This window comes from Lolium rigidum, chromosome 1 (genome assembly GCF_022539505.1).
Source record: "Lolium rigidum isolate FL_2022 chromosome 1, APGP_CSIRO_Lrig_0.1, whole genome shotgun sequence".
In the NCBI taxonomy this organism is placed as follows: Eukaryota; Viridiplantae; Streptophyta; class Magnoliopsida; order Poales; family Poaceae; genus Lolium; species Lolium rigidum.
This window is the reverse complement of record NC_061508.1, coordinates 289,335,911-289,347,053: the sequence shown is the minus strand read 5'-3', so window position 1 is coordinate 289,347,053 and position 11,143 is coordinate 289,335,911. Positions and strand designations below refer to the sequence as shown.

Here is an 11,143-nt window from a genome sequence, read left to right as displayed (position 1 = left end):
CAACTGCACCGAAACATAATGTTAGGAACCAAACTAAGTGCACAAACAAGCCCAGCGTCGGTTCCCACTAATGCAGCAGCTGGAGGGCCAAATCAGATAAACGGGGATACCCATGCGAGTAACCAAACATATCCCTACTCATTCGGGAAAGTAAAAAAAAAGGCTTTTGTCATTTAAAAAATAAAACATGGATGCAAACAAGATATAACATGTGCATCTATAAAACATACACTCCCTCTTGTATTTTGAAATGCTAAAAAAATCGGAAAAAAATCCTATATGTAAATTCGGGCATTCTATGTTCACACACAAAACTTTATCGGAAAAAAACATTGTGTTGCATGTGTAAAAAGAGAAAAACATGTCTCATGAAAAGCTATTTTCGGGCATCCAAAATTATCTTTTTTACATAGGCTATACAAAACATCATTTTTTGGCGAAATTTTCTGAGCAAACATAGAGTGTTCCAATATACACCCAGATTTTTTTTGGACTTTTTATGCATTTTAAAAATATGTTTTTTGATCAATGGGCTGCTAGCAACTGAAAATTTTGGCCACTGGCCTTTTCGCACATCCAGGTATTTCACAAACTTGGAGCAGCATAGAGAAATACTCCATATAACAAGCACTAATCTCATCATAGCAGTAGTACAAGGGATTTCTGTGCTCTCTGCAAGTATAGCTAAAAGATGATATAGAAATCAAAGATGTCTCTCAATCAGCTAACCCCGGCGCCAAAGGAGTGAGGTAAGCCCAGTTAAATGAGTACTAATTTCCAGCATCAGGTATAAATTGTCTTTATTCACAAGTCATTCTCTTTTTAAGTTCACAGGTCACTCATGCTTTCCTGGTCTCCTGTATCATCCACACATTCCTGGTTTCTCGGCAGCAGAATGACCAAACCTTCAAAAACTTGGATCATCTAACAGTCTCGCAAGCATTTACAGGGTTCGGCTTAACCACTCAAGCGAGCTTATTGCCTGCACACATACTCTAATGGAAGTCTATGTGCCTGCTACATACAATGCGAGATATATACAGCAGACCGCATCATCTGATCTACTAGGATTGACTCGGTCACTCAACTATGGTATACAGTGCGTGCAGAAGCAGCCGGGATGCATGAACAGCGTGGAACCTAGGTTCAAAAGCGCTGCCGGATGCACCACAAGGCTCCAACAACTTGGCGCCTGAAATCCTATTGGCGAAGGTGTATCTGCATTGGTGCCAGGCTAGCAAGTGGTTGTCCTCAGCAACACAGATTTTGCAGAAACCTCTATCGGCCTCCAGATTATACTCTCAAGTTTGCCGCATAAATTCTTGTAGAACTGCATGGTTATTAGCACAACATTAGTATGAAGGATTAGAAAGTGGGATGGAAGCACAAAAACAGTTCATTAAACCGCCCTTTTGTTTCTGCACAAACTGAAAGCATAACACAGATGCACATGTACTTATCCATAAAACTGATGACTACAAATTAGACAACTTCTGATAACATCAAATTTACAAGTGGAATACAGTTTGTTGTGGCTAATTTATGTTTGGTGGGTACCATATATGAGGTTTACTGCTTCTTTTGCAATTAAAGAATTGTTTTTCTCCAACTAGGACAGCTATCTGGTGATACTTACTTTTTCCAGAATGCTATGTTCAAACCACAATAATACTCCAAAAAGTCAACTACGATCATGGTTTCAAATTTTAGTTTCTAAAAAATTTCAGCCCCTACTGAAATCACTGAAATTCAGTGAATTTCACTGATTTCGGTTTTCATTTCGGCCAAAAGAGTGAAATTTTCTATCAAAATTAATTAAAATATTCAAAAATTTGAAAAATGTTTTGAATATTTTTTAGATCCATGTGTATTACTGAAATGACTGAAATATTTTGGCCGAAAGGTAATTATTTCGGTGTCCACTGAAATTCAGTGTATTACGTTGAAATCTCAGTGAAAATGAAATCCATGATCTACGATACAGGATGTGATGCAAGAAGAACAGACCCTATGGTATTCCAGAGTGTCACCAGCGACTTTTCGAACATCCACCATAAACAGAGAAGGAGCAACTTCAAAAATCTGAAAATAATGCACTTCAAAGCATGAGAATAAAATTGAAACGTTGTCATGAACAACAAACTGAAGCGGTTCATAAGATCACCTCTAAAACAACAGCAAATGGGCTCATTTTGTTTGCCGATATGCCTTCAAGCCGTAACTACAGTAAAAGTAGCAGTGGTTATCAATACATTACCAAGATCAACGAAAGATAAATAATAACCCAAGTTGATTGTTTTTCCATAATTACCTTGTAATTCTGGGAATGCACCTTGAGACCCATGGAATCAGCTACAACTTCAATTGTAGCTACTATAGTCTTTGGTGGTTTCCTTGAGACAAAGCGTGTTTGACGTTTGACAAAATCCTACAGACCAAAAATCCATTACTACGGCTTCTAAAGACACATAAATTGATGAGTAGGTCATGCACGGAAGATGGTGAGAGGGATCCGAAGGAAAACTAGAGAGACATTCAAATCAAAATGATAAACAAAATTGTCCACTTAAATTTTAAAGAGAGACTAATTAGTGTATATATTTCAAGGAATGGAACAAAATTTGAAATCATAAAATGGTAGCTTCTTTTGGCAGCATGAAACAATTAGCATGAAACATGGGACCACCAACTGGTGTTAAATCTGTATAGTATACCATAACAATTAATGGTATCAAGATGGGTAAAAAACACACGCCAAATTATATCGTCCTCCTTAAAATATGCATAAACAGTACTATCAAGCTCCCTGCGGCACAAGCCTAACATCACAGGAACTGCAGGAGCAGTATATGACACCAACTAATACGAAACGGCATGGTTAAGTGTTGGTAAAACATTACTGATGAAAATATGCTGAACAGGGAGAATGTTCATACATTTTTTAACCATCATTGTATCAAAACTTTACTGTGCTAATCATACTGAAAGTAAACAGGCAAACATGCTGACTAAAAGAAGGTACTACAATTACCTGTTGTCTATCAAATAATGATGAAAGATCTAAACCTTGAGATAGTGTAATCATCTCAAAGGCATTCATTATAAGAGGACCACCATCCTTATGAGTCACTTGCTCAGATACATACTTGTCCTGATGCAAGATAGTTATGGATTTTAAAAGTGGAAACAAGCCTTTCAAATGGATAACAAATCAGAAACTTATGAGACTCTGAGAAAAGCTACACAATAATCTAGCCAGAAATATATGAAACATGACTGGATGCACCAATTAATAATTTATCCACAAACCTCAATATTATCAAAAACAGCTTGTACATCATCCAAACTGACGTTTTCATCTTCACCACGTCTAAGGGCTACATAATTCTTCTTAAACCATGTGTCTGCCCTTATTTCTTCAATAGTCATACGCTGCAAAATAGCATGAAAGCCTATTTAACAAAAGATGGCAATCTTTAAATCTGGATAACTGAAACACTCCATGCTTGTAAAATCTACTGCACATAATGCTTGAGAACTGAGTTCCAGCTCAGTGGCAAGGCAAGGCGAGTGCGCAGCCAGCCCACCCGGGTTCGAATCCCATCCGTAGTGAGAAATCGCTCGAGGGCGAACTAAACGGGTTATCATCCGTAGCGAGAAATCGCTGGAGAGTCTCATCCTATCTAACAACGTATAGCCAAGGGAGGGATCATTCCCCCGTTGGTCAACGTTTTTTTAGATTTGCAGAGTTGGTTACTTAACAAGTTCCTGTTATTGGCTATGGTTGAGAAATTTAACTAACATACATTATTACTCTGATGTGGAAAAAAAATATTCAAAATTAGTCTGAACAGAGATGGTGAGATGAACATAACAAACTGCTGACCATGCATATCCCTCTGGCATCTTCAACTCATATGATATCTTTGTCGTAACTGCTAAATGTTCCTAGATGATGCAATCAAATGAACTCATGTCTGTACTTACAGTATTTGGATTTGGATCAAGTATTCGCTGGATCAAGGACTTGGCTCCTGGAGAGAACCAATCTGGGCATGAAAAGTGAGCTGCAGTTATCTTCAAATTAGAGAACAACCCTAAGTTAGCTTCCAAAAATGTCAAATTTGGAGAGATACAAGATCATCAAGACCATCACACCGGTAAAGAAGCCAGTACCTTGTCATACAAGGTTGCAAGATCACTTTCTTCAAAGGGAAGGCACCCAGCCATTAACACATACAGAATAACACCACATGACCAAATGTCTGCTGCAGATCCATCATAACCATCGTTGCTAAGTACCTAAACAGCAATCCAAGTTAAAGTCCAGACTCCATAGAACATGCGTACTTCTAATTTTGTCTAAAGAAACGGTTCAAGATGCTCATAGGAGATCACCATGAACTACTTTCAACCACTAAAATAACAAGTTATGGTACGAACGTCCCTAGTAACCATAAGTTAACTGCTGATATACAACACAAAAGTGTGGATTGGATCATTGAAAAAAGCAAACTGACTGATTGCAAAATGGTAAATATAACAAACATTTGATGTTTCTTCAAATCTGAAGGTATTTTGCAATCTTAATGCTTTATTTCAAAATTATATTTGTTAAGTATTCAGAAAAAAGGAAGTGCATTCTCAATGACTACAACCGTAACATGCATCCTCAGTGATCCCTCCTATTCTTTATGAGATTAGCGAAATAATTTCTGAAGTTATATAGCTAACAATTAGTTATGTACCCTAAGGACATCCGATCTTTCTTTAGAGGTAATTACACACAACCATAACTTCTGGGACACTTATTACAGTCAACGACAACTCTTGGACATAATTTTAGAAAACCACATCTCTAGAGCAAACGACCGGCATGGAATCAATATCTCTCGTTTCTCTCCTTTGAAAACAAAAAGTGACGACAGGGGGCAAGTCAAGGAGTCCTGGGGAATTTCTTGCGCAGGAGCTATTCAATGATGACAGCACCGCTTTCACGGCGGTGGCATTGCCCTTGCTTCACATCGTGCTGCCACTTCTGTTGTCACAACTGAGCACGGCTTCGGGAGAGAAGTTCCAAACTGGTTTGGCTCGCCAGATTATAGTGCATTCTGAGCCCCTAGCGCCAGGGTGAACTGTTTCGGCCACGTCAGCGCTGACGTCTGGGTTAACTACGTCAATTTTGTGTCAAATGGAGAAAAATAGGAGATTTGGGGTCTGTGTTGATGGTTAACTCTAAAGTTGTGGTTCTCTGAAAAACAAGTCCAAAAGTTGGCGTACAGTGTTGTAAGTACCCTTGGAGTTGTGGTTCTGTGTAATTAGCTCTTTTTGAATGGTATTTTCCTTCATCTTTTGGTAGAACAAGCGTCTGAAGCCACTTCTTGTATAGGCTAAAAACAGAAGAAGTGTCACATACCTCAGGAGCAATGTAATTTGGAGTGCCACACGTTGTGTGAAGAAGGCCTACTCCCTGGAACCCCCATAAATTAGGAACTCTCAATCAACACAGTAATATATAAGTAGGCATTGTCAGCAAAGAAATTCCTTTACTCACGTTTTGTGACAGTGTGCTGAGTCCGAAATCGGAAACTTTTAAGTTCCCACGCGAATCAAGAAGCAGGTTTTCAGGCTACAAAAGCAGATTAAAATTGTCAAGCATGAGAAAATGCCTTAGAGAATAAGACAAAAGAAAGTGAAGCATGCATCTCTTATCCAGAACAGACCTTCAGATCTCTATGATAGACGCCTTTGCTATGGCAATAATCAATGGCATCAATAAGCTGCTGGAAGTACTTCCGAGCTTCATTTTCACGAAGTTTACCTTGGCGGGCCTACAAACGTTTGATCATGACCAATGCTAATATTTGGATAAAGTACATCACACAGTACTTCTATAAACAACACAAAAATTGTAACCTACTTGTTTGTCTTTTGAGATTGATCATAAAACATTTTTGGTTGTGAAAGAATTGTCCAGAACTCTGCATTTACTTTACAACCTGTACTGTGCAAACATTTCCACATAAAAACATATGTAGGAAAATTTACTATTGGTTATTGGGACCATATACTTGCCTTACCCAGAATTTAGGTTAATATTTACAAAATGCAATATTCTAAATAAGTGAAGGATAGAAGCACCATCAGAATAAGATTTCTATTGACACGGTTCAAGTGGGGAAACAGTTTTTACTTAGCTTCATTATTTTAAGAATGCAAATATACTCCTAAGCATAGACATGTTGTCGAAGAAAGATGAAGTGAGTAAACTATCAGAAATTCTGGTCACCATATGCATCTGTTAAATATATAATCAACAATTAAGTGCTCAGTAGACGGTAGACCACAGGCTTCTTACTATTTTATCGAATAGTTCGCCTCCAGTCATAAGCTCCAAGATTATGTATATCTTTGTCTGTCCAGCTAAAACCTACAAGATAGCCAAAATGCTACTAATGAAAATCTGAACTGGTAGCACAAGAATACAATATGTAGCATAATAATTTTAGTGACTAAAGGAAGTCGTATAGAGATAATAGAAAGTAGATGTTCAGTATACCTCATTTAGCCTAACTATGTTGGGGTGCCTGACAATCTTCATTATTGATATTTCCTTTCTGATCTGTCAAAAAGTATAAGAGGTGAGTTCAGAGTTAAGCATTGAGATGAAGATGTAAACTTTCCTGTTGCAATTTGCATAAACAATCCAAAGTCCAAAACAGGTCATAACTAAGCACCCTAAGAGCATCTCCAGCCACGTCCCCCAAAGCGTCCCCCAAACGATTTTGGGGCGCGCTGGACAATTTTTCGTTCAAAGTCGCGTGCCCCAAAGGCCCTTTCCGTCCGGCGCGGCCCAATACGGCGTCCGGTGCCCCGAGCCCGTCCCCGGTCCACAGGGGACGCTCCGGGCACACCGGATACAGCGAGAAGGGAGGTTGGAGTGGCCGGCCCGATGCGTCATTGACACATAAATCTAAAACCCGTCGCCTACCTCTGGTCAAGCGACGTTAATGGCGCCTAGCTTTCCCAGGCGACGCAGTGAAGCGTCTCATCGTGCATGGCCGCGTGGCCATCCGCGCCGAGGAGCAGGACGGCGAGGATGCAATGAAGGCTGCGCAGATAGCAGAGTACGAGCGGCGGCAGTTCCTCATCGCCAGCAGTGATGACCCCGAGGACTGCCCAGGGTTGCACGCGGCGTTCATGGCGTCCATGAACGACAATGACGCCTGGAGGGGCAACGTTGGCGCGGCCATCGCCATGTCCATCCGCGACGCGGGGATGTCGCTCGTTGACCTCACCAACGACGACAAAGCTGGGCCTAGCGTCGCGGTGAAGGACGAGCCCGCCGATGAGCCCGACGAGCGCGGCAAGCAGGACGTCGTCCACGACGACATGTACAACTTCCACCAGTACTACGACCCCTCTGGGTGCCGCAAGTACTACTAGATAAGGGTTTAGGTTTAAATTTCATCGAATTGCATTCAAATCCATGTAATATGTAGCAAATTTGAATGAATTCGACTGTTTTCGATTAAATTTACAAAATCTAAATTTCTGTTTGGGGGGCGCGACTGGGAAGCGTTGTCCCCCAAACGCGGCACGAATAAAAAGTGTCCCCCAAACGCTCGATCCGGCGCGATTTGGGGGACGCTTTGGGGGACGCAGGTGGAGATGCTCTAACCACTAGTTATCATTTATTATTTTTACTAATTATGTGCCAGAAAATGCACACAACGGAAGAGTGGATCAAACTTCATCAAGCAGTGTGAGACTAAGATTCATCCCGGTCACAAGGAAGCAATAAGAATTAAGAAACCTACAAAAGCTCTCTTGAATGTGGCAAGACAAATAGTTTCTTCAGACTATCAGCAAAATAATACCCCAATGGAGTGCCCAAAATAACACTCTTAGCGACGGCAATCTTTCTAGCATTTCTGTAAATATATAGAGCTCAACCCCCACCTTTTATACAAAACACTTGAAATTGCATCCATTTTTTGGTATATATAGGCCCGTATCGCAAGGGTGTGCAGAATGTGCGATGGCACAGGGCCAAATTTTATAATCGTGCACATTTGATATATATGTATTAACGTCAATGTTCTGAAAATGATGTCCTAAATGTCCTGAATCGGGGAAGTAAGAACCCAAATCGAACAGAAGAAAGAGACATTTTTTCTGCAGGAAGAAACTGAAGGTGTGCTGTTTTAGCAGTTTATTAATCAGATGACGACACTCCACAGAACTTTCTCCTACTCCGTGGCCGGAGGCATATTCCAGCCGCACCCGAATCCCTGACCTTTCTGGCCCCAAAATCGCACGGAATATGCATACGAATTATCCAAATTGCTACTAAACGCTACCAACCAACAGCAGCAACAGCAAGAAATTGATCGGATCAAGGTCAAGACGAGGATTGGATGGGAGGGGGAGCAGAAAGAGTTTGATTTGGATTCGTGCTACTGGGAATTGAGAGCGGACGAGATGAGAGGGGAGGGGCGGCTACCTGCTGCAGCCTGTGGTGGTCGAGGACGGTGGCCTTGTCGAGCACCTTCATGGCGACGGGGGCGCCCGTGTCGGTGTCGACCGCGAACTTGACCTTGGCGAACGCCCCCTGCCCGATGGTCCGCCCCACCTCGTACCGCCCCACAAGCTTCTTCCTCGGCGCGCCCGCCATTCCCTTCGCTAGCTCCCGCCTCGCACCAAGCCGCCGGAATCGGGGGTCCCCTCCGCGGCCGGGTTTGGAGAGCGCTCCGGTCCACTTGGCCGGCCGCGCGTGCGTGCGTGCGAGCGACCGACCTGTGAGGATTCAGGGTTCACCGGTGCGCGCGAGCGCCGCGGCAGCTATGTGATGCCTTGCCGGAGGAGGCGAGCGCGAGCGCGCGGACGGGCGCCGGGAGGATTGTCAATAAAACAACAAGGTGGGTGCCGCCGTCGCGTGGTTCAGCTTTTTTACCTGTCACTGTCAGGGAAACTGGTTTTAAGGAAAACCTGTATAGCATTTCAGTTCTCTTACAAGAATAAACATTTTAATTCTCCTTGCTAAGTTTCAGAACTCAACAGCGTGGGGTGTTGTATAAGTCACCTTTTCGTTTTCACGTCAGACCTATTAGTGATTGCGCAACACTAGATGAAATGACATCTCAAAGAAAAGGTTAGACGAAAGGAATAAAAGTTGATACTATTTAAATTTTCTTTATGCTTACAATGAAATGGAATAGGGGGAGAAGTCCCCATTGCTCTGTGTTGCTCTCCGCGCGATATGACACACGCCCAATAACCCTAGCCGGTAGTATTTCCCTCCCCTCCTCCCCTCGACTTCACCGCCAGTAGGGCCAACCCATGTGGCATGCAATGGCGACAGGGTTGGTTCGAGCTAGTTGCGGCATCAGTTGCCGATGGCTTGGTTCGGGCTAGTTGCGGCAACAGTTAGTGATGGGGTTGGTTCGGGCTAGTTGCGGTAACTGTTGGTGATGCGGTTGGTTCTGGCTAGTTGCGGCAACAGTTAGTGATGGGTTGGTTCGGGCTAGTTGCGGTAACAGTTGGCGACGCGGTTGGTTTGGGCTAGTTGTGGCAACAATTTGCGTGTCATGATACACACACACACTAACATGGTAGTTGCTAGAAGGGGCGGAGCCAGCTCGGAAGAAAGCCTGGGCAAAATACTAAGACTACTTGCTGACCGCAACTTGCCCATTGAAAGTGTTGACTAGCTCTTCACTTAGTGCTACACCTTCAAAGGAGAATCTAAGTCACAGCCCTTCTACGCGAGGTAGCCAGGCCTGGCTCTGCCACTAGTTGGTAGTGCGTTTGTAGATTCTTTGTTGACAACGTGGCTTCTAGTGGATATGGGGTGTGTATATGTGTGTATGCTCTGTTGTGTAGAGCCCATGTAGCTTGTCTTCCTTGGGTTGGCTAGGTTATGTCCTTCAAGTGAGTTGCCCATTTTTCTTTATCTTCGGCGTCGATGACATTCTTCTGTGATGTTAGGTACTCAACTACCCTCTCTCTTTCCGCATATGATGCCGTCTCCATGCCATTTGGGGTTGATATGGCCTCTAGACCTCCCCTTCCCTTGCCCTCCTCTATACGGTTTAGGTGGTGATAGGGACGAACATTACATGTTGCTGGTCCTCCCTAGGTTATATGTCGATTTTCTTACCACACTATCTTGCTTCCCTAATAACTCTACACTCGTGCAAGTGGTGGATGCTCCAGTCTGGTCTTTTTGGCGAATGATGTTCTACATGGTACAGGTGTTGTTGTGTCTTTTGTCATAGCCAGGTGTCGTGGCAACCTCTCCCTATGGATGATGCTCGTGTTCCTTGCAACTTGTGCATCGCTTGCGCTGAATTTTGATTTTGTTAGACTAATTTTGATCGTGCAAGGGTGTGGATGGGTTGTGTTCTTATGAACTAAATGGTTTTAGATGCTCTTTGTGTTTGTGTTGGCGCTCTTTAGGTCACTTATGGTTTATTTTGCATGTGTTTGTTTCTCATATATCACGCCTTCTTGTATCATTGTAAAATTAGTCATGTTAACGCATATACACGAAACTCTCCTACACGGTCTCGAAAAAGAATATGACACAAGTTCAAACGCAAGACAAAAGATTGCAAAACATAGAGAATAAAAGAGCAGAGTGCATCTATTATCCATTCCCCGCTCACCTCATGTATCACTCTTGGGCAACCCCTGGGGATCCTAACCCTAGGCGCCCAAGCCCCCACCTCCGACCCTCCCCTCATCGGCGGCGCCAGTCCATTGGGGTTGGAGCAGTGGCTCTTGGCAACCCTTCCCCTTCACATGCATGTGACCATGTGGTGGTGCTCCTCTGTCGTATTTGCACAATCTGGCCATGAACCAGCCTACTAACAACCATTAGAAAGAGAAGAACATTCCTGTCGTAGTTTGGTTCTCCTTGGTGTTTCTCTTTTATACTCCAATGCTACTCTTTTTCTCACAGTGCCCGATGAGGAACCTCGTGGATGCTCTATGCGGCCGGGTCACTACATTGAGTGAGAAGGATCATTGTGGGCGAAAGCCCATCCCGGTTTTTCATGCCGACTACGATGACATCTATATATGGGCGTCGTTCCCCTTCTTTGAGGTGTTGTCGTGAATCCTTCCTTTTGCCTTATCT

The 11,143-nt window shown here is 43.0% G+C and overlaps 1 protein-coding gene across 1 annotated transcript; it reads right to left on the bottom strand.

The window, feature by feature from the left end:
- Positions 1-762: 762 nt before the first annotated feature.
- Positions 763-8,738, bottom strand: LOC124695660 (CBL-interacting protein kinase 24-like). The gene is made up of 14 exons (XM_047228490.1): positions 8,507-8,738; positions 6,560-6,622; positions 6,359-6,430; positions 5,724-5,831; positions 5,555-5,629; positions 5,417-5,470; positions 4,177-4,302; positions 3,988-4,077; positions 3,310-3,432; positions 3,032-3,151; positions 2,312-2,428; positions 2,165-2,221; positions 2,008-2,082; positions 763-1,330 (listed from the first exon to the last, which is right to left on the bottom strand). The coding sequence occupies exons 1-14, from the start codon at positions 8,675-8,677 to the stop codon at positions 1,235-1,237; spliced, it is 1,347 nt and encodes a 448-aa protein (XP_047084446.1). The 5' UTR covers positions 8,678-8,738; the 3' UTR covers positions 763-1,234.
- Positions 8,739-11,143: the final 2,405 nt, after the last annotated feature.